Source organism: Odocoileus virginianus, chromosome 27 (assembly GCF_023699985.2).
Source record: "Odocoileus virginianus isolate 20LAN1187 ecotype Illinois chromosome 27, Ovbor_1.2, whole genome shotgun sequence".
Taxonomy (NCBI): Eukaryota; Metazoa; Chordata; class Mammalia; order Artiodactyla; family Cervidae; genus Odocoileus; species Odocoileus virginianus.
Window position 1 is genome coordinate 44,011,821 of NC_069700.1, and position 22,586 is coordinate 44,034,406.

Genomic DNA, 22,586 nt, shown 5'->3' on the forward strand with positions numbered 1-22,586 from the left:
CTTCTCTTCTGCCCTTTTTGTAGCTCAGGGGATCTCAACCACTCCTTAAAGGACAGTTTGAAAAGTTGTGGGCTTTCTTTTTGTAAGCGATGGAGGGGGCTACCCAGGGTCCTAATGGGTACAGCAGGGGAATAAGACATCCTTCAAAGCATAGCCTGCACAGTGAAAAGCTGTCCTTCCTCCAGATTCTCAAGTATCCCCTAGGACCTTCATTTAGGTGATAACGTGTGTTTAATTATCTGAGCCTAGAATTTAATACAGTTAAAAAAGTGGCTTTAATATACAATGAACTTTCTAGGAATGCAATTACAGTTCTGTGTGAATTCAGGGAAGATTGACTTTGCTACCAAGAGTTGTTCAACATTTTGTTAAGTCACTTCATTGATGGCAACACGCTGGAGGTAGTTGAGTCACCGACTCAGCACCTGTATCAACCGGCATTTGTAGCAGTTCCAGCCCTGTGATTCTATGGATAAGTGCTAGCATCTGCCTACTTCGTCATGACTTCAACACTCACACGTTAAAATACTGTTTATGTTCTTTTACTACAAATTACTTTTTTCCCCCTTTCTTATGCTACAGTCAGGGAAGCATTTTTTTTTTAAGTTCTGTGTGTAGGTAGGTTATTTCCTTTATGAGTTTCAATTCAGCACAGTAAAGGACTCATGACAAGATGTTTGAAGGGTTGAAGGTTGAGAATTTCAGTTTAATCAGTCTGATAGTATTTAGCTTTTCCCCACCCCTTCCCAGGGCAAGCCAGAAAGAAATCCCCCCCTTCCCCCCGCCCCACAAAAGAGCCTTCTGTCTCCCCGGGCAGCCCAAACTTATCCCCATGAACCATACACACACGTGTGCCTGCACACATGCACATTTCTTCCTCCACTAGACAATAGCTTGGAGCCTCCGGAACTGTCAAAAGGCCTGCACTTGCCCCGCTGTCTCTAGAGCGCCCAGTTCTTCCTTAGTCAAGAAATATTGATTGCTAGGCCCTGCTGGAGCGGAGATAATGCTGGCTTCTGCCCACTTGGAGGTTCTTTATTCTCTGGTCTTTTTTCTGTCTCTCCCCACCCCCTCCACTTTAATTTCTCTCCTTGATGCTACCCTCCCGTCTTTTGCTTCCAGTCCTCCCTCCGCGTTCCCTCCCCAGGCAGGCGAGTAGCCTCGCTGCTGGACCCACGGAGCCGCTCTGGGTTCCACCTCCGTCTTTCCATCCAAGAACTCCTGTCGCGCTGAGGTGGCTCCCGGCCTTCACCCCCTCCCCTCCCCGCCCCTCCGCTGTCTGACCCTGGCTTCTCCTTTCCCTCCCACCCGTCTCGTCCTCCTCCTGGTCCTCGGCTTCAGCCTCTCCCGTCTCACCCCGACCAGGGCTGCTTCTCTTTGTGCAGCCGTCTTTCTCCACCTGCATCCCAGGCTCCCTGTCTCAGCGCTAGCTCCTCGGCCTTTGGCTTGGGCCCCCTCCCCAGCTCCCAGTGGTCTGGTCCGCGGGTCCCCGCGCGCGTGTGTGCGGGTGCACCGGCGCCCCTCTCCCTTACCTCGGAGCCCCGCTCCCCCGCCGCCCGCCCCCCGGCGCGGTGGGCGGTCCAGGGCGGGGCTGGGATCCGGGGCGGCTCCCGGGGTTTGGGTTGTGGGCGGTGCCCTCTCCCCGGTCTCCCCCTCTTCCCCCCGCCCTGTCTCCTCCTGCACCCTCCTTCTTCCCTCCGCCCGGGAGCTTTCCCGGTCCCCGGCGCCGCCTCCTTCCCTCCCGGCTCCCCGCTCCCGCGGCCGCCGCCGCCCCAGGGAAGGAGAGACGGGGGTGGGGTTTGGGGGAGGTGAGACCGGAGGGAGAGACCCTGGCCGGGCTGGAGAGCGGATTCGCGGGGAGGAGGGTCGGGAGGAGGGAAAGGTGGAGCAAGGGAGGAGGGGGGAGCCGGGAGGAGCGGCCGGGCCTGGGGCCTTGAGGCCCGGGAGAGCCGGGGAGCCGGGCCGGCGCGCCGAGGTAAGAGCCAGGGCCCTGGGGAGGCCGGGCTTGGAGAGGGGAGCGCGGGGAAGGAACGAGCCGGGGGCCGGGGGGCCGGAGGAGAGGAGAAGCGGCGGGGAAGGGAACCGGGAGCCGCGGGGCGGCCGATCGGGGAGCGCGGGGCAGCCGGGCTCGGGCGAGCCGCCGGGGCCCGGGGAGAGGAGGTGGTGAGAGGTGGAGTCCCGGGAGGGTGGGGGGGGCCGAGGGAGGCAGGAGGAGGGTGGGGACAGGCTCTCTCTCCTCCTCTCCCCCCACCCCGCGCCGGGCTCCGCCCCCGCCTCCTCCGCGGGGCGCTCTCCCGGTCCCCGGGCTGAGCCGGGTCGGAGCCCGCGAGGCGACCGGAGGGAGGCCAGGCCACCTCCCGGGTCCGATCCTCACGGCCGCCTCTCACTCAGATGCTGCTGTTGCTGCTGCTGGCGCCGCTCTTTCTCCGCCCCCCGGGCGCGGGCGGGGCGCAGACCCCCAACGCCACCTCTGAAGGTGCACCCTTCTCCGGCGACCTCGGGCACCCCGCCACCCCACTCCCCCTTTCCTTGCATCCCCTCTACTCTCCCCTACACGGCATCGGGGCCTGGCAACCCCGTCTGCTCAGCCCCACTTTACTACTCCTGACCTCCTTTCCCTCACCCTTCATTATTAGCCAGCACCCCCTTCCTCTGCCCCTTATTACTACACTAGGCCACCTTTTGTGACCCGCATTGTTTCCTGCACCCCCACCCCTCTTTCCTGGGCCCACATTGCTACCTCAGTTCCGCTTTTTCCTTGGTCCCACATTGCTGCCCAGGTGGCCTTGGAAGACACCCTTCTCCTCTCATCCTCATTCAACCAGATTCTCCTTTAGCCTTTTCTTACCAAACTCATTTGCATACCATACCCTTTCTTGATTTCTTACTTTTCTCCATTACCCCAACCAGCATCCTTCCCTTTCCACTTGTGGGCTCCCCGATTAGCCTTAACCCTGGCCCATTCCGCCGTGCCCTTTAGCCCAAGGCTCTCTACTCCCCTCTCCCACCCTCCGGCACCTCATCCCAGCACCTGTCCTCCACCTGCCCCCTAGACCCCGCCCTAGCTCCCCTGCCTCCGGCTGCTGACTCTGCCTTTCCCCCCTCCCTATGGACTCACCCCTCAGGTTGCCAGATCATACACCCGCCCTGGGAAGGGGGCATCAGGTATAGGGGCCTGACTCGGGACCAGGTGAAGGCTATCAACTTCCTGCCCGTGGACTATGAGATTGAGTATGTGTGCCGGGGGGAGCGCGAGGTGGTGGGGCCCAAGGTGCGCAAGTGCCTGGCCAACGGCTCCTGGACCGATATGGACACGCCCAGCCGCTGTGGTGAGTAACCTCTCAAAGCCCCTCCCCTTTTCCAGCCAATTCTTCCTGCCTCAAACTTGGCATCATTGCTGGCAAGTCAGCACTTTAAATCCAGTGTAACTAAATTCACAAGTACATTTATGGAATGACTACTATGGAAGAGGGACTTTGCTGTGTGCAGTTGCAGGCAGTAAAGTTAGCAGCCTGCAGGTTTCATTTCATCCTTCATTAGGCCACTGACCATTTGAGGAAATAACTTGGGTATTCATCTTGTGAGTTAGTCTATTGAGGATGACCAGTGGCAGTTTATGCAAAAACATTCTAAAGTGATTTCATCCCATTTTGGAATACCTGTCTCCAGTGGAGAGACCAGTACACCGCCCCCCCACCCCCCTGCCACCCCCCAATTAAAACCCAGTTTAACAGGAGTATAAGCCAACTATAATAAGGCAAATCTGATTGTGCATCTAAAGTTACATACATCTACACATCTCAAAGCCAGACAATCGCCCACTTTGAAGAGATCCCATTTTATGTGCTTATAGCTCCATCTTGGGTTCCTATGATGGAAATGCTGTTTCTTTTCTGAATGTAGATGCTTACAGGGTTAAGGGAGGACTGGAAACTAGAGAAGCTATCTTTTTAATACCTGATTTCCTGCAGAGTAAGATGCTGTGGACTCAAACTCAAAGCTGAACCCCCTCCCTCTCTCTAAGGGGAAGGAGCCTTCTCCAACTTGCCTCTCTCTTTATTTTCCTGTCTCCACAGTCCGAATCTGCTCCAAGTCTTATTTGACCCTGGAAAATGGGAAGGTTTTCCTGACGGGTGGGGACCTCCCAGCTCTGGATGGAGCCCGGGTGGATTTCCGATGTGACCCCGACTTTCATCTGGTGGGCAGCTCCCGGAGCATCTGTAGTCAGGGCCAGTGGAGCACCCCCAAGCCCCACTGCCAGGGTGAGGGGAACAGCTGCCTGCATGCAGCAGATGAGGACGCTTGTCAGAGGATGGGAGTGGGGTGGGAATGGATGGTGGGGAAAACAGGGTGCTTTGGGGAGGCAGAGGTGAACGCTCCACTCTTTCCTCCATCCACTTGCCTCAGACTTCCTCCTGAAGTTCCCCATTTCCACTTTCTACTGAGGGCTTTCTTCCTTTACCTTTCTCTTGTTAATATCTTCCCCATGCTTTCAACCCTTGGGTCTCACATTTTCTCCTTTCCTTTATGAATCTCACCCTCCATCACCCTTCTTAAGATTAAAATACTGCAGTTTCCCCCAGCCTCAGTCCCTTTCTCTAAACTTAACATTTCCTATGCATGATCCTCTTCTAGACTTGATCTCTCTCCATTCATTATATGCCTGAATTATTGTAAAGACTCAGCAATAAACCATATGTCATATTTAGAAAAATTAATAAGATTGAAAAGAATATCCAGGGTGGAAAATTATCAGGGTAAAAATGAAAGACTTCAAAGTGGGGGCAGAATTGTCAGAACATTAAGGACAATCCAGGGATGGGGAAGGAAGAGGACAGTCTTTTTCTATACTTCCCAGACAACCCCCATCATTCCCCAAGGGAATCTGTCTTGTGTCCATCACCTGTTTCTCCATCTGGCTCTGCAAACTTCCCACTTTCCTGGGCTCCCAGATTCTCCCTCTGCAATCTTCTCTCCTGGGATGCAGGCATACCTCACGCTTCCTCTACCCTTGTAGACCCTCTGCCTTTTGAGATGCTTGGACCTGTCTTTCCTCACTTAAATTACTCTGTTTGTGGTTTACCACTCCATTCTGGGAAGTGGGAGTCCCATCCAGGGATGAGTTAACTATGACGCTAATGAAATTTAAGCTCCAGGGTTCCTTACTTATGCAGGGCTCTTGTGCTCGAAAAGAAAAACGTAGAGGGTTTAATAATGTGTTCACATGGTTACAGGGTTTTGTAAAAATTGCCAAAGTAAGATATTTTAACAGCAGTAGCTTCAAGTCAATCGCATTTGTAATTTTTTTTTCTCTTAAAGAGAGACCCCCACATTTTATAATATTTAGGCTCCACAAAACCAGGATCTGCCCTTGTCTTAGCTGTTGGCACTCCTGTCTCAAATTCTGTTGTCCTTTGAAAAATAAAAGAAGAAAACCACAAATCCTGACCCACAGCTCCACTTGCTCTTATTCCCAGGCACCCTCCCCTCAGAAACGCAGGCTTCTGCTCCCCTCCCGGTCTTCTTCGGCTTGGACAGGTGTGGGAGGGGGCTGGGGATCAGGCTTGGGAAGCTGGGCGCCACTGGTAACTCTTCTCTGATCCCCGTCTTTCCTGCTGCCAGTGAATCGAACGCCACACTCAGGTGAGATCAGAAACCCTCATCGCGTGCACTGCAATTCTCTTACCCCTCACTCTTCACCCTCCACCTCCAGGGATTCTGCCCCTTAGGTTGTGGGTTCTCATCCTCCCCATTCCTCCCCCACCTTCCCCCACTCACCCCAGTCTCCAGTACGCGGCCGGCCCCTTCTTTCCCTACCTGTTTCCAGCCTCCAGTCCCGGTTTTCTGCGAGGCTGCGGTCCCTCCCATCTCCCTGCCTGGCTGCACCCCCCTCGGCTCCGCCTCCTCCAGACTCCGCTTCTGCCAAATGGCAGAGCCCCAGCAGGGGGCGGCAGAGTGCTGGGAGACCCGGAGCGTCCAGCTCGCCTACCCCGATGGGGTTCCTTCCGACCTTCTCTGGAACCCTTCCCTGCCTGCCCCCTTCCTAGGATGTCACCTGCTGACTCCATCAGCCCCGTCCACCCATCTCACCCACCGCCGGGCCTCACTCTCCCTTACCTTCAGCGCCTCCCCACGTCCTTCCCTTCCCTACGCCAGTTCCCTTTTCTTTCATCTCAGGTCCTTCTCCCACCACCCTTTCTCTGTCCAGACTCTGTCCAACCAGCTCCGTGTTGCCTTCCTCTGTCCCCATCATCCGCACCCCGCCCCCCCCACCTCCACGTCCTTTACCCCAGCCTTCCCTCTTACCCGCCCAGCTCTCCCTTTCTCTCCACAACCGTTCCCATCGCCCTCTCCCCCACCCCTCAGCCCTTCACTCCGTCTATTCACACCCCCGTGAAGACGCTCAGGCGCCAGCCCCTTTTCTCTCGCGTTCCTCTCTCGTCCTAGCCTCTCCATCCCTCGCCCCTCAGAGCTTCAGCCTCCCGCGTTTCCCTCCGCCCACCCCGCCCTCCTGGCACACCCCTTCCCCTCTTTCCTCCTCCCCGAACGTTCCCTTAGGTTGGGACCCTCGTCTTCCCGTCCGTCCCTTTCACCCTGGGGGTCGCGGCCGCCCTCCCCTCCCTCCTCTCATCCCCTCAGACGGAGGTTCCCTCAGCCGCTCTCGCCTCCGTCCCCGCCCCCTCCCTGCCTCCCCAGCCCGGCCCCCCACCCCCTCCCCGCCGCCGCGCGCCGCCCGTGACGTCAGAGCCCCCTCCCAGCCCTGCCTCTCCCTCCTCCTCCTCCCCTCGGTCGGTCAGTCAGTCAGTCCGCGAGGAGAGTCCGCGGTGGCGGCGGCGGTGGCGGGAGCCAGAGCCGTGGGGGCCGTAGGAAGCCAACCTTCCCTGCTTTCCCGAGACCCTATCTCCCTCCTCTGCACAAAACCAGGGATGGAGGCGCCTCCCCGACAGCCCCTCAGCAGCCCTCCCCAGGAAAAGTGTCCCCCCTGAGCTCGTTCCCCTCCCCAAGCAGCTCCCACCCCCTCCCCCTGCCCGCCCCCTGCCATGGGTCCGGGGGCCCCCTCTCCCGGGGTGGGGTGGCCACTGCTGCTCCTGGTGGTGCTGGGGGTGGCGGGGGTGACTCCGGTGAGGGCCTCCCACTCCCCTCATCTCCCGCGGCCTCACCCGCGGGTCCCCCCGCACCCCTCCTCAGAACGGCGCGCTGTGTACATCGGGGCGCTGTTTCCCATGAGCGGGGGCTGGCCGGGGGGCCAGGCCTGCCAGCCCGCGGTGGAGATGGCGCTGGAGGACGTGAATAGCCGCAGGGACATCCTGCCGGACTATGAGCTCAAGCTCATCCACCACGACAGCAAGGTAGCCCCGGAGAGGGGAGTGGGTAGGTGGGGTGGTGGGGGCTGGGGGGGCAGGGGGCCTGCTGCACGTGCCTTAGTCTGAGTAGCTTCCGCGATTGCCAGGCAGACCCCTCCCATGTGTGACTAGCTGAAGATAGGCGGGGGCTGTGGGAGCTTGGGGAGAGTGGCAGGGGCTGGAGGTTCAAGATGAGGCTCTAGGGGTTCGAGGTGATTAATCACGCTGCAAGGCAGACCCTTCTGTTCTCCGAGACCCCTGGAAGTGCCTAGGTCGGGGGTAGCTGGAGAAACTGGTGATGGCTTTAGGGAACAAGCCGATCTGGTTCCTCCGGGGAGTAAACTAACCCTGGGGTGGGTTGGGGGATGGAGGGAATGGAGCTGGATCAGGGGTTTACATTTACCATGGTAACAAGGTAAATCTTGGCAGCAGGTTGGAGCGGAAGGAATAGGGACCCAATCAGGAAAATTTTGAGGGACTTGAGTGCTCTAGTTTATTTTTCACAACAAACAGCACGGAAGCTTGGGTCCCCACCTGACTCTTTCTCATCCCTTCATCTGCAACCCTGTTGTGGATTCCTGGATTGTGGAATTGTTTTGTGGTCTGTTGTAGTCCGGAAGGCTAATGGTCAAGAGATGGGCAGAGGTGCTAGGAAAATGAATGGGATTAGAGGTCCACACAGGAGCCCCCACAAGAGCATGGGGATGGCAAGAAGTCAGAATGCAGGGAAGAGAAAGAACAGGAAAGAATGGCAGTGGGGGAGGGGGGCCAGCAAGAGGAGTGGTGACAGCCTGAGACCCTGGGGTGTCTTGGGGAACTTGGCTCTTGAGTTTGCCTTCCCTGAGCATTGAGGCCTTTTAAGATGTGAGAAGGGAAATGGAATGTAGGGTTAGGGAGAGGGGAAATAGGGAGAGGGGGAAAGGTCCAGGGGTAGTAGGGGATAGTGCTGTAAGATTCCTTTCCCACCCCAACCTCCACATGAATGACTAGGAGTATGGGGGAGGATGTAGCCCAGGCAAGCAAGGCGATTTGGGATTTCAAATCTATCATCTCTCCCAGAAGGCCCCAAAGACTTAAGGGTTTGGGGGAGAGTGAAAGAGCACAGGGGTGGGTGAGCACCTGGTGATCTTACACCTGGGGTGGACTGGGCATTTATAGTGGTTCTTTGGAACAGCAGTGTACCTAGAAATACCTGTGTGAGGGAGGAGGGGGCAGAGGTGGAGTTGAAGATGGGATGTTTGAGGAGGAGAGGGTACAAGGACTCTTCTGGAACTTTGAATCTCTTCTGACACTTTGACAGTGGTTCTCAAACTTCAGTGTACCTAAGCCTCACCAGAGAAGTTTGTTATGAATCCAGATTCTAACTCCTCGGTCAGGGATGAGTCCCAAGGGTCTGCATTTTCACCAATAAAAATCTTATTTGGCTAACCCCAGGATGCCTATAGGAAGGGTAGCAGGACACAGGAAAAGAACTAGTTAGTGTAGGAGAGGCAAGAGAAAGAAGATTGGGTTCCATGGAGGAGTCAATTTAGAAGAGTGGTAATTGGCTATGGGAAAGGGAATCTGGGGAGAGGGACAGGGAGGGATGGGTGCAGGCTTTGGGATAAGGGATCGTGGGGAGCTAGGGGAGCCCTGGGTGTGAGCTCCAACTTATCCACCATGACAGGTGATTCCCTGGAGGTGTTGGGGAGCAGATGGGGGCCTGAGAGAAGGGAGATGGAGGAGAAAATAGCAGAGGCGGCGAGGGGGAGATGAAAAGCCAGACAAACTGGAATGTGTCGTTTCCTGTCCGCAAATCCGGATCCTTGCTCCTTGGGAGAGAGAGGAGAGGAGAGAGGGGAAGACAGATCTGGTCTGTTGGGGAGAGGGTGAGAATCATGTGGCCAAGGGAGTGTGCAGTGATGGATAGAGTCTGGAAGGGGGAAGGAGTGCAAGAGAAGGTAGGGAAGGAAAGAGGAAACAGAAGGAAAGACATTAGGGTCCTATATATTGCCCTGTTTGCCTGTATCTTATGTGTTCTTATATGTTCTCATGGTTCCTAATAACCTCCCCTCAGACAAGAAAGGGAGGACTACTGAGAACCCTTGGGAGAAGCTGGGGGCAGGATCTGGAGTGATAGATGCAGGAAGCTGGGATGTGAGGATGGTAAAGATACACAAAGATGCCCAAGTGGCAGGGATGCAGAACCTTCTAAACATGCAGTTGAGCACGCACTGAGCACTGCCCTTAGCAGGGGTAGGCCTGGGTGGGCAGCAGGGAGTTGGTTCTATGGGCCAGCCTCGCCTGACTCCCCCGACTCCCCCTTCTCCAACTTCCCACAGTGTCCCAAATGTCAGGCCTCAGTGGGAAGTGAGCAGGCCCTAGGGGGCCTTCTTTATTTCCTTCTACTTGCCCTGCCCTCCATCACCCTCCCCAGTCCACTGTGCCTCCTGTCTGTCCCCTCTGCCCTGGCTCCCCACTGGCTTCCATTTCTTCCCCCCTTCCTTTGGGGCTCCAGCAGCTTCTGAAATGTCATATTTCAGCAGGAGGGGAACAGGCAGTGGGAGCTCCATGGCTGGCTGTTCCTCCCCCCACTTCCCCTCTGCCCCTGCCCCTCAAGCTCTCTGCATTGTTTACTTTCCCAGCTTTGTCCCTCTCTTGCAGGCACCCCTAAAAGCATCTGGTTTCTCCAGCATCCCATTCTATTTATTCTCCCCAGCTCTTCCCTCATCCTTGTTTCTCCCCACCCCCTTCCGTCCCTGAATGTCTTTTTTCCCAACACACCGCCAAATGTCAGAGCCCAGCAGGAGGGCATGAATCCGCTGAGCCAGGACCCCTGGGGGTCTGTCCCTGTTCTCTCCTGTTTGTGTGTCTCTAGCCCTGAAAAGAGAAGAGGGAGGAAAAAAAAATAGCAGGTGGGAGAGGGAGTTTGCAGAGGTGAGGGAGGACTTTTCTTAATATGGCTTTCAAGAGGCTGTCTGGGGACTTGGGGAAAAATTTATTCATATTCCTGCAGACTCTTCTACTCACAGGTGTTTGGAGCATAGAAACCTAAGGAAAAGAGGAGGGAGGGGTCGTTGAAGGAAGGTGGGCTAGGGGGTGTCTGAGGATGTGCTGAGAGGAGGGAAGGCAGTGTTTGCATGCACACTGGCAGAGGGCGTGCAGGAGAGGGTGTGGGTAAGGTGCCAGGTGGGAGGCAGAGAAGGATGTTTCACGAATGAGGGGAAAGGAGACTCAGGAAAGAGAAGAAATGGGGATAATGAGAAAAGAGATTCAGCAGGGGGATGGGTAACTAGGCAAGTGACTAGGTTGTTGGGAAAAAGAAGAGAGTAGGAGTTGGAGGGAGGGGCGGAGCCCTGGGGGAACCTCCCATCACCCCTCCATCCTCGCCCTCGTGCAGTGTGACCCGGGCCAAGCCACCAAGTACCTGTATGAGCTGCTCTACAATGACCCCATCAAGATCATCCTTATGCCTGGCTGCAGCTCTGTCTCCACGCTCGTGGCTGAGGCTGCCAGGATGTGGAACCTCATTGTGGTATGCGGGGCCCTGAGGGCCAGAGGTGGGGCTGTCCCCTCTGGGGCCATTTACGAAAGAGGAGGGTGTATTGAGGACCACAGTGGCCACACTTCCAAGATCAGAGTCCTTTGGAGATCTGAGCTAGTTGGGCTGCTAGCAGCAGTGGTCTGACAGGGCTGCAGCTGACCTGCTTACCATCAGAAGGAATGGAAGGCAGATGAGTGAAAGGGTACCCTGAGGGAGGGGGCTTTTGAGAATCACTTTTCCTTGGGCAGAAGTAGGGAGGCTTGGCGAGAGTGAGCGAGAGAAGCCCAGAGGCAGGGAAGGGTGGAAGGAGCTCTCTTAGTGAGGCTGCCAGGAACACACTGGGACAAAAGGCTGTCCCTCCTCTCGTAGCTTTCCTACGGCTCCAGCTCACCAGCCCTGTCGAACCGACAACGCTTTCCTACGTTCTTCCGAACTCACCCGTCGGCCACACTCCACAATCCCACCCGGGTGAAACTCTTCGAGAAGTGGGGCTGGAAGAAGATCGCCACCATCCAGCAGACCACCGAGGTCTTCACCTCGGTGAGGATGGATGGGGTGATGGGGGCCTGGGCTCAAATCCCAGCCCAGAGGGATGCGACATGGGATTCCTTTTGCCAAGGGGTGAAGACCTTGGTTCTTTATCGAGAAAGGACACATTCTGAGTGGGTTAAGTGCATGTTCTTCCTGTAACCAGAGGAGTGAACCAGCTGAGTTTTCAGGACCCTCTCCAACTTTTTGATTTTAGGATCTTTAATTTTCCCCTGCTTTGATGCTCTATCCCCCAGACAGACAGACTCCAAGCAACCCAGTTCTATTAAAGTGGGTTCATTTTAAAATTGAAGTAAGGTAAGGGAGAGAATATGAAACTAGAACCTGGGGAGGTAGTAGATTCCAGAGGCACTCCAGGGGAGGTGGTGGGCGTGTGTGATGGGAAGAGAGGGAATAGAGAGAGCTCCAGGGGGGAGGGAGAGAAGAGAGAGGCAGACAGACACATGCATGCACATGGTTGGTAATTGACGCAGAGGTGCAGACGTGCAAGGAGAGGTGGAGGGGGAAAGGGGAGACTTGAGGGGGGTAGAAAGGAAATACCTGGCTCTTTACCCCGAAGAAGACAGTCTGCTCCCTCTCTTTAATTCTATTCTTTGGGTCCTCTATTCACTTTCGTGTTTGGTGACTCTTTAATCCTCCCCCAACCTTCTCAGTGACTCAGGACATTCTCTGATCCTTTTGTCTGTCTGCCCACTTGCCTCTTGAGGTTGACATCATCCTGCCTAGACCAGACCCTGCCTTGTCTTTTCCTGGTTCTTCTGTTTTCCTTTCCCCATTTTTTTGCTGTCAGGCAGGAGTGGGGTGATGGGGGTGACTTCACTGGATGCAGAGCCTCAGGAGGGATTCACCAAGCACCTTCCCGGAGGAAGCCATGTCCTAAGACACCAGAAGCTGTCCTTCAAACTCTCCCCACTGGGGAAAGAGCTGTTGGAGGGAGGTTCAGAATCACTCTTCCTTTGTTCTGAGTATGTGGTCCCCAGGTGACACCTCCAGGCTTTACTCCAATGTGCACCCTGTGCTTTCTCTATTTGATCCTCATCCCCTCCCAAGACTCTGGACGACCTGGAGGAACGGGTGAAGGAGGCTGGAATCGAGATTACCTTCCGTCAGAGTTTCTTCTCAGATCCAGCTGTGCCTGTCAAAAACCTTAAGGTGGGATGGTGGGGGCTGGTGGGCCCAGTCTGCAAGGGTCTGGGTTAGGGGGAACAGTGGTGGGTGGGAAAAGAGGCAGGCAGGGACGGGTTGGATTTTTTTTTTTTTTTGGTGTTGAAATATAATTGACACACAATGCTGTATAAATTTAAGAAGTGCAGTGTGTTGATTTGGTACATTAATCTATTGCAATTTGATTACCATCGTAGCATTAGCTAACACCTGCATCAAGTCACATAATTTTGATTCTTCGAGGCAGAAGCATCTCCTGGGGAAGGTTAGCTTCATCCTGTAGTTGACATTTATCCACTACTCATCGAGCAGAACCCTACACAGAGCGCCTTGGGACAGGAAGTCAAAGCTGTGAAAGTGCTTGCCTTGGCCCCTTCCTGCATCCCTCAGGAGCTCTGTTCTCTCTCCATTCCATAGCGCCAGGATGCCCGGATCATCGTGGGACTTTTCTACGAGACTGAAGCCCGGAAAGTTTTTTGTGAGGTGGAGTTGGAATCCGAGAAAGGAGGGGCGCTGGGTGGGCTCTTTGCCTTGGGTGTCTCCTGGGCTCTCCTCTCTGCCTCTCTGAGCAAATGATTGGAGGATAGGATTAATATGAAATTCCTGTCTGTAGGCTCTGACTCCACGTCTTGGCCTCACACACATGACACTCTCCAGGTCTCATTTTCCTATCACTTTGTGTTTCCAGAGGAGACGGAAGAATCTCATCTTTCCTGTCTGGCTGGAAAAGGCCACTCAGAAATAGAGGCTGGGAGACACCTAGAAGGAGAAGTAGTCGAACCTTCCCTATTACCCCCAGACTTGTAGATTACTCTTTTCAATGCTCTGTTTTTCTCTGAATCTGAAGAGGCTGAATAGTGTTATGTGAGATAAGACAAAGAAATGAAACGAAGACCCAGCCCCACTCCTTCTCTGCACTCAGGTGTACAAGGAGCGGCTCTTTGGGAAGAAGTACGTCTGGTTCCTCATCGGGTGGTATGCTGACAATTGGTTCAAGATCTATGACCCGTCCATCAACTGCACAGTGGATGAGATGACTGAGGCGGTGGAAGGCCACATCACCACTGAGATAGTCATGCTGAACCCGGCCAACACTCGCAGCATTTCCAACATGGTGAGTGTGTGAGGACTTAGAAGCTGGCCCTTGGGCAGGAGGAAGGGCCTGAGGGGGTCTCTTAGGTGAGGGGAGCAGGTATAGGGCTTGGAGGTTTAGGAGGGCAAGGGGCCTCTGCTCACCCTCAATTTGTGCATCATGTTTCCTATGGATTCCACCTCTGCTGTGACTTCCTTGGGCAGGAAAGAGGGACTTAAGAGAGTGGTACGTTCAGTGGGCCCCTGATGAGTTGCAGGGCTGTTACCATGGAAACAAGGAGCAGTTGGCAAGAAGTCAAATGAGGGAGAGGTGTTAATGACAATATAGATGCTGAATCTGCAAGCACACCTTTATAGGAGCGCTGTTTCTGGGCAAAAATTCGTTTTATTTTCTTGGTGACTTTAGAGCACTTTAGAGTTGCTTAGTATTCACTCTTGATTGGTACTCAATTAGCTTGGCTCCTGATGCTTTTTTAAAAATGATTCTCTTTTAGAATTTTAAATGCAGAAGGGATTTTTGAAATCAGTTAGCCCCAGATAGCTGGTTAGTGACGGACCTTGGGCTAAAAGACATACTGGTTGATGTGGGAATCAGCCTAGAGGTGAGGGGCACAAGTTGGTAGGGTGTGGTGTGGCGGGGAGCCTCCTTTCTGGTTCAGGACTGCACTAATGAGTATGAGAATCTTGGCTGAGCTTGATAGGGAAACCTGTGTGTCTGCTTATTATACAGATATAGACCCAGATCTGGAATACCTGCCTTGGAGAGCATGCTAGGAGTGCATGAATGACTGTAAAATCACATGAATATCTTTTATTTTTTATTTTTTTGTCACACTGCAAGGCATGTAGGATCTTAATTCCTGGATGAAGGATTGAACCCATGCCTCTTGCATCAGAAGTGTGGAGTCTTAACCCCTGGACTGCCATGGCAGTCCCAAGAATATTTTATTTTTAAATTGCTGTAGTAATAATCACTTTTACATAGTAAACCAGGAGCTTAGGCAAATGATTTCAGTGATGCTCATAGTGATATTCTAATGTAGATTTTTCATTTCTATCTTATAGACCAAGAAATTGAGACTCAGAGAGGTTAACTGATTTATCACGGGTCACTAGCTGCTGAGTGGTGAAGCTGGAATTGAATTCTAGTTGAATCTAACTCCAAACCATCTGTTCTGTCACCTCCCATGGCAAACCTTGAAGTCTCACTAAAAAGCTTCCCCTTATATCAGCTAACACTGTTTAGCAGATGACAGTTCTTGAATGAGAGAGAGATAAGATTCAGGAAGTTTATTCTGACAGTGGATTGTGATGGAAGAGTCAGTTGCCATGTGTACTTTAATCATGGTTACTGTCCTGTGACATTTTCAAGGGATCTTGGTTGAAAAATTATGATAGAAAAATTCTTCCAGGTCGTTTCCATGTAGAGCACCTGAGAGGTGAGTTGTCCTGGGACCTTGGGGAAGTAGAGGAGGTAGTAACTGAAGCCAGAAAAGCTGGTTGGTGCCCTGAGCCCAGGACCTGCCAATAGTGCCTTCTGTCCCTTCTGCCCTGATAGGAAGCAGGGATTTGGATGGGGGTATATAGGCCCCTGGGCTTTTGAGTTGGAGGATCTTTTTCTGACTTTTGGTCTCTAGAGAAAGATTGTGCCTACCTTTGAGGATTAGAGGTATTGCTAGGCCTGCTTGGTAGCCTAAAATGCCAGATGAAGAGGCCAAGATTTTTCAGAGTGTAAAAGCCATCTTAATAATTAACTAGACACGAGATTATAGATGGATCAGATAGGACCAAGAGCCTATGGTCCTATGACTGAGAACCTAGGAGATTTAGAAGAGAAGCGGAGTTGTCTTCACTCTGTAAGGAATGCCTTGCATTTAGATCAACAGTTCTCAAACTTTAGCCTCTATCAGAACCATGACTGGGCTCTTCCCTTGGAAGTTCTGATTCAGTGGGTCTGGAGTGGGACTGGAACTTAATACATTTCAACAAGTTCCCTGGGATGTTGATGCTACTGGTCTGGGGACCACAGTTTGAGGCCTGGTAGTGTGGTGGTTTTCAATCAGAGGTTGCATATTTAGGGGAAGTTTTGGTTGTCACAACTGGTATCTAATGAGTTGGCTAGGAATACTTCTTTTTCAAAATATTTGTTTGGCTGTGTTGGGTCTTAGTTGTGGCATTCGAACTCTTAGTTGTGGCATGTGGGATCTAGTTTCCTGACCAGGGATTGATCCCCAGCTCCCTGTATTGGGAATGTGGAGTCTTAGCCGCTGGACCACCAGGGAAGTCCCCAGGAATACTTCTAAATAACTTACAATGCAAAGGATCATCCCCACAACAAAGGATTATCCTGCTCAAAATGTCAATAGTGCAGAGAATGAGAAATTCTGGTTTAGAGAAATAGTTTTTAGGAGTCATATATGGGAGAGTGGATTAGAGTGGTTTTGGAGAAAAATAGCTCCAGGCTGGAGCTGTACTAGAGCTCAGGTATGAGGCAGTATACTTGGGGATAAGATATGGGAAATTTTCTGGCATTCCAGCAGTTAAGACTCCATGCTTCCAGTGCAGGGTGGGAGGGTTCGATCCCTGGTCACGAAAATAAGATCCAACATGCTGCCAGGAGAGGCCAAAAAATAAAAATTAATAAATAATTTTTAAAAGTCTGGAAAATTAAAAAAAAGATTGTCAGTAAATTCTGGTTGGTATAGATAGAGGACCTGGGTACAATAGAAAATAAAAATCTACCTCTGGATATACATTTTAGATCACCATTGGACATCTATTCTGACATATAGAGACTGCCAACAGGGCTGTTAAAAATTTAGGATCATACATTGGTACTTGGGTAATTCATTAATAATTCACTAATTTCTATGGGTTTTGTGGAATTTTTGTTGTTGTTTTTCTTAAGCCGCCTTATAACATTTCCATTTGAAAATGTATAGCCATCTTTGCTGACCCAAAGGGGAGAGACTTTTTGGTAATTTTAGTCGTGCCTGGGGCAGTGGTGCTCCCCGTATCCAAGTGTGTTAGTGGTGGTGACCTGAAGCCAGGGGAGTATGAGGATCCGGGCTGGGGAGAGTGACATGCAGAGCAGATGATTCCCTTCCTGTCTGAGTGATTTTTGGATGCAGGGTTTACTTTGAACTGAAGGCTGGATGCGCTTGGAGGCTGACAGGTTGCTCAGGCTAGTTGCTATCTGCTGAGCAGGTGCTATGGGAGAGAGACATTCCAGTTTACAGGGTGGATGGAAGCGGATGGACTTTGAATGGATTGGAATCCCAGCTCAGCCATGTGCTAGCAACATACCTTCAAGCAGGTCAAATGGTTCTGTGTCTCAGGTTCCTTGTCACTTTCTAAAATGAGCTTATATAGTATTTACCTCATTGAGTTATCTGAGAATTAAATAAGTTGATATATATGAGGACAATAATAAGAACAATGTAGATGTCAGCTATAATTATGATTAACATTATTCTGTATAAGAAGTGATTATTAATGAAACATTTCAGCACAAAAGTATTAAGAGGACTTGGTGATTTGAAAGAGTCTAAGGTGATCCTAAGGTTTCAGTCCTATATACTGGGGAGTGTTAGAAAAATAGAGCTTAATCTTAGATATTTTTGAGATTACTGATTATATAGTTACAAATACCTAAGAGACAGAAATTCAGGGCTTGAAATATTGAGCTGGAATTACAGATTTGAATATTGGTAACAATGATGAGGTTGAAAGAGAAAATGTAACTTTATACTTAGCATTTTATAATGTTGTAATTTCATCCTTATAATAACTTTTCAAGGTAGTTAATATCACTCCCATTTTAAAGCTGAATAACTCCATGTGCTGTGCTTCATTGCTCAGTTGTGTCCAACTCTTTTCGACCCCATGGACTGTAGCCCGCCAGGCTCCTCTGTCCATGGGGATTCTCCAGGCAAGAATACTAGAGTGAGTTGCCATGCCCTCCTCGAGGGGATCTTCCCATCCCAGGGATCGAACCCAGGTCTCCTGCATTGCAGGCAAATTCTTTACCGACTGAGCCACCAGAGAAGCCTGAATAACTCCATAGTGAAATCTAGTAACTTGTTTGAGATTAAATAGCAGCTTGGTGGATTATTTGGAATTAGAAGGCATCTTTCCATTTATCCACCCAATGGACATTTTTCTTAAAGATGGTTTTTTGAAAAATAATTTTATTTATTGATTTATTTAGGCTGTGCTGGGTCTTCATTGCTGCGTGGGCTTTCTCTAGTTGTAGTGAGCAGGGGCTACTGTCTGGTTGTAGTGAGCAGGGGCTACTCTCTAGTTGTAATGTGTGGGCTTCTCATTGTGGTGGCTTCTCTTGTTGTGGAGCACGGGCTGTAAGGCATGCAGGCTTCAGTAGATGCGGCTCCCAGGCTCTAGAGCACAGGCTCAATAGTTGTGGCACACAGGTTTAGTTGCTCCTCGGCATGTGGATTCTTCCTGGATCAGGGATTGAATCCATGTCTCCAGTATTGGCAGGTGGATTCTTTACCACTGAGCCACAAGGGAAGTCCCAAAGATGGTTTTTTTGGAAGCAGTTTTTGAGTTCACAGGAAAATTGAGAGGAAGACACAAAGGTTTCCTATATGCTTCCTGCCCCACTCATTTGTAGCTTGCCCCGTTATCAGCATTCCCCACCAGAGTGTTTACAGCTGATGAACCTACGCTGCTACATCATTAACACTCAATGTCCATTGTTTACAGAGGGCTCACTCTTGGTGTTGTACACTGAGTGAGTGTTGATAAATGGATAACCTCATTTCATTCCCTTCATCTATAGACACTTGTTTGTCCAGAATGGGCGGGGCACAGTGCTGGATGCTGAGGATTAAGAGGAGAAGAGACTCTGGTCCTGTCCTCAGGAGGAGCAGAGCGCAGGCCTGCTTGTCTTCAATCCTGGGCTGTTTGCAGCTCACCACATTGCACATCCTTTGCATTTCCCATTCCCCTGTGCCTCCAGAAAGCTGAATAGAAGGGAAAGTAGGCAGGGCATCAGGAACAGAGATTCATATTTATTCTTCATTCATCTATTCATCCCTTCATTAGAGTATGTGTGTATGTTGGCCTCCTGCATTGCAGGCAGATTCTTTGCCACCTGAGCCACCAGGGAAGCCCATGTATGTATGTCAACACATTCCAAGTCTAAACAGAGCTGTGTGGTACCCCTGTGTATTAGCTGTGCCTTGCCAAGAGGTGGACACTGAGCCTTTCCTGGTATGGTTTCTGGGAGGTAAGGAAGGGCAGACATGATTTTCCCCATTATGTGGAAGACAGTTCCAAAAAAGGAAGCAATTTACTTGCAGTCGTTTAGGTAAACAGTGTTACTGCTGGGTGTAGAAATTCAGCTCTCTTGATCCATTTCATGATAGAGTTAAAGGAGCTCTTATTTTTTTTAGCTTTCTTGGAAAAAGAAGATGTAAGGTTGGGAGGGGTGTGGGTAGGGATTGAATAATCGACTTCAAACGTGTGAAGGGTGTTTCTGCAGCCCCAAGTCTTCTGAAAACCATCCAAGAGACAGTGAACGGAAAGCACATGAGGATGGCAGGAAGTTAGCACGCTAAAGAAAAATCTTTCTGGTTGACAGAGCGAGAAAGGCTGTGGTGTCACCTTCTCTGGGCTCTTTCAGACTTGGAGGAGCTGTTAGTTCCTGCGTCAGCTCTGTTGGAAGAGTCTGAAGGCTGAGAGAAAAACCAGTGCTGCAGCTCCTCACTGGCGGGGCCACATCTTTGCTTTGCTCTCTCTCTCTGCTTTCATTTCATTCTCTCTGCTGTTCATTATGCAGAGCATCTATTTATTAAACTTCTCTGCTTGCAGTTCTGAGCTTGCAGCTGTGTACACTAAGGCCATTGGACCCAGCTAACCCCTGCTCTAGTCTAGTAGCTTCTGATCTTAGATGCGCATGTATAGTTAGGGATGTTGACTGTACACAGGCTCAATCTGATGACTTGAACACAAACCATCCATTCAAGTCAAAGTGTCAGAGCCAGACTCAAGCCCACCCCACTCCAATCCTTTCATCCTGTTCTTCCCTTCCTAGACATCCCAGGAGTTTGTGGAGAAACTGACCAAACGACTAAAACGACACCCTGAGGAGACGGGAGGCTTCCAGGAGGCACCTCTAGCCTATGATGCCATCTGGGCCTTGGCACTGGCCCTCAACAAGACGTCCGGAGGGGGCGGCCGTTCGGGTGTGCGCCTGGAAGACTTCAACTACAACAACCAGACCATAACTGACCAAATCTACCGGGCAATGAACTCCTCGTCCTTTGAGGGTGTTTCCGTGAGTTACAGCAGCCCCTTTGCTGGCCTCTGTCCTCCCATCCGGAGAGACCTCTCTGAGGCTTCTTCTTCTGGAGACATGCCTTCTCAGTTACCTCTCTGCAATAATTAGTTTTAGACCAGGGAAGTAGAAGCCCCCAAGCCAGAAAACCCCACAGAAGTCTAGAAGAGCGATGATATATTCCATTTCTTCCAACCTCTCCCCTCACTTCTCTCAGTCCCGATATTTATGAGTCAGATGAAAATTATAGGATTTTAAAAGAGGAAGCAGCCTAAAAGATCCTCTCCTTATTCCTCTTAAAGTGGGGAAATAAGCATCCAGAGGGACTTGGTGACTTGTTCAGGTCACACAGCCAGAGGCCAGGTCCCCTGGTATTCCATCTGGGGATTTTTCCGATTCAAATCTCCTGGGTGAAGCTTCTTTTCCGAAGAATAATGTTTCTAAAATCTAGGGTATGGGCATCTGGGGTATGTCCTATATGCGGGCAGATGCCATAAATAGAAATCATTCAGAAGCTCAATTACTTCAAAAACATAAGGATTCAAAGAGGCCCTGATGTTCTCGTTTGGCTCTTGCTTTTATCCCCATTGCCTTCCTCCACATGTTTCTCCCCCTCAGGGCCATGTGGTATTTGATGCCAGTGGTTCTCGGATGGCGTGGACGCTCATCGAGCAGCTGCAGGGTGAGCACAGGGGTGTGGGGTGATGGGGAGTCGGTGGGCGGGCCAGGCTGGGGCTGGCCTAGGATACCGTCTGGGAGGAGAACCCTGGGAGACAGGAAGACATTGACTTGGTGCCTCCCTGCCTCATGCCTGCTCTTCCGTGTTCCTCAAGCTTTTAAATAATGATACTGATAATAAAAAGCTTAGCGATGGGTGAGTTTCTTTGCATTTTAGTGGTTGTGCATGCAAATTGAAAACAACCACTCTTTTCCCCTAGTGGCCCCCATTTTGATTTGAGAAATTTCCCTCTGGTGACTTGAGGGGTTCATGACTTGTCAGTGGCATATTCATGGACTCAAGGAAAGCTGAATCTAGGAAACAAGCTATTTTTAAAGGGAACCGATTGCATTTCCTTGATATGTAAACAATTAGGTCTAATTTTTCTGCAGTACATCTAGTTTGGCTTTTCTAGATGGTAACTTCACACAGTGAGGTATTTGCAAAACTTGTGAATTAGTTTTTCAATTCCACTCCACTCAGACTCTTAGACCAGGGCCAAAAGAACCATTTCTTGGCCTCCTGTGAAAAGTTTCTTTCTTTTCCTTCTCCCGACCTCCTACATCCTCTCAGATCTTTGTAACCAGGACAAGAACGAATAGACTTCAGCCACGGTCCAAGGGCTGTGAGTTGGCTTTAGAAGAAAAAGTTATGATAACTGGGGCAGCTCTAGAGATCTTAGGAGTGGCTGAATTTGTGGCTTTTTAAGAGGCAGATGCAACTTGTTTAAGAAATTAGAAGCCAAGTCAATGGAAGAGAAATTTCTAAAATTAAAATGAAAGCCTCTGGGAAAATAGATCTTGTGATTCTATCAGGAGAGGGAGAATAAGCAGAAACATATTTAAAGATTTTTAAGCCAGAATCACAGTGAGAGACATTTTCCTGAGGTGTGAGCCCGTGGAATGGGTGGCAGACATCCTGTGCAGCATTCTTCACTGAAGGGCTTAAAGCATATAAGATATTTTTGTTTGTTTGTGTGGGCTTCCCTAGTGGCTCAGCAGTAGAGAGTGTGCCTGCCAATGCAGGAGACATGAGTTTGATCCCTGAACTGGGAAGATTCCCTGGAGAAGGAAATGGCAACCCACTCCAGTATTCTTCTGGGAAATCCCATGGACAGAGGAGCCTGCAGGCTACAAGTCCATGGAGTCACAAAAGAGACATGACTGAGTGACTAAACAACAATTTCTTTGTGTTGCCTTGGAATCTATCCTATAGTGCTTTTCAATCAGATTGCTGTTTCAAGTGGCCCCCAGATCCTTCCAAGTATCCTTTGGGGGCTCAGGTGAAGGGAGAATCAGATATGACCACAGAGATCTACTTTAGGGAAGTGGGAGGTTGAGAATGCTTGGGATCAACTCTTCACCTACCTGTGGTTACTCCTATCATCTGTCCAGGTGGCAGCTACAAGAAGATTGGTTATTATGACAGCACCAAGGATGACCTTTCCTGGTCCAAAACAGATAAGTGGATTGGTAAGTGGATCCTGTCTATAATTTCCTTTAACCCCTCTGAACCATTGACGAATACTGTGTTTGAATGAGGGTGGGGTGGTTGGTACCATGGGGTTGAAATGTCCTAAGGAGATGAACCAGGGGCTGGGTTTCTGAGAAAGGGAATAAAACCTCCCAAGATGTGGGTAGGAGAGACTGGTGTATTTAGAGAGGGTATAGGTATAGGTAGCAATGCATTCTTAAAAATAGTACATTCCTAGGACGACTGGGGATTAGGTCCGGGGGCAGGAAATGAAAATTCCATTTGGGTTTCCCAGATTTTCTGGTGACCTGATGTATCTGAATCAGCTACTTCAAGTCTCAAGTTGCCTCTTAGCTTTCTTAGGAAGACAGTTGCTTAAACTGTAAGAGAGGATGTAAAACCTCATTTAATTGTCTTCTGTTA

General features: G+C 50.9%; 1 protein-coding gene across 3 annotated transcripts in view; it reads left to right on the forward strand.

The window, feature by feature from the left end:
• The first annotated feature begins 1,683 nt into the window (after positions 1 to 1,683).
• The window catches only part of GABBR1 (gamma-aminobutyric acid type B receptor subunit 1), a 29,113-nt gene continuing 8,210 nt past the window's right edge, over positions 1,684 to 22,586 (forward strand). Inside the window, exons 1-14 of one of the 3 annotated variants that reach the window (XM_070456867.1) lie at positions 1,684 to 1,808; positions 2,392 to 2,476; positions 3,126 to 3,329; positions 4,077 to 4,262; positions 5,623 to 5,643; positions 7,189 to 7,349; positions 10,723 to 10,857; positions 11,236 to 11,406; positions 12,466 to 12,567; positions 12,997 to 13,062; positions 13,502 to 13,693; positions 19,730 to 19,972; positions 20,591 to 20,654; positions 22,085 to 22,162. In XM_070456867.1, the coding sequence (XP_070312968.1) occupies positions 2,392 to 2,476; positions 3,126 to 3,329; positions 4,077 to 4,262; positions 5,623 to 5,643; positions 7,189 to 7,349; positions 10,723 to 10,857; positions 11,236 to 11,406; positions 12,466 to 12,567; positions 12,997 to 13,062; positions 13,502 to 13,693; positions 19,730 to 19,972; positions 20,591 to 20,654; positions 22,085 to 22,162 (1,708 nt within the window). In that variant the 5' untranslated portion in view covers positions 1,684 to 1,808. Of the gene's footprint in view, positions 1,809 to 1,866; positions 1,976 to 2,391; positions 2,477 to 3,125; positions 3,330 to 4,076; positions 4,263 to 5,622; positions 5,644 to 7,188; positions 7,350 to 10,722; positions 10,858 to 11,235; positions 11,407 to 12,465; positions 12,568 to 12,996; positions 13,063 to 13,501; positions 13,694 to 19,729; positions 19,973 to 20,590; positions 20,655 to 22,084; positions 22,163 to 22,586 lie in introns of those variants that run through there. The other 2 variants (XM_020877395.2, XM_070456868.1) reach the window with 2 other exon arrangements.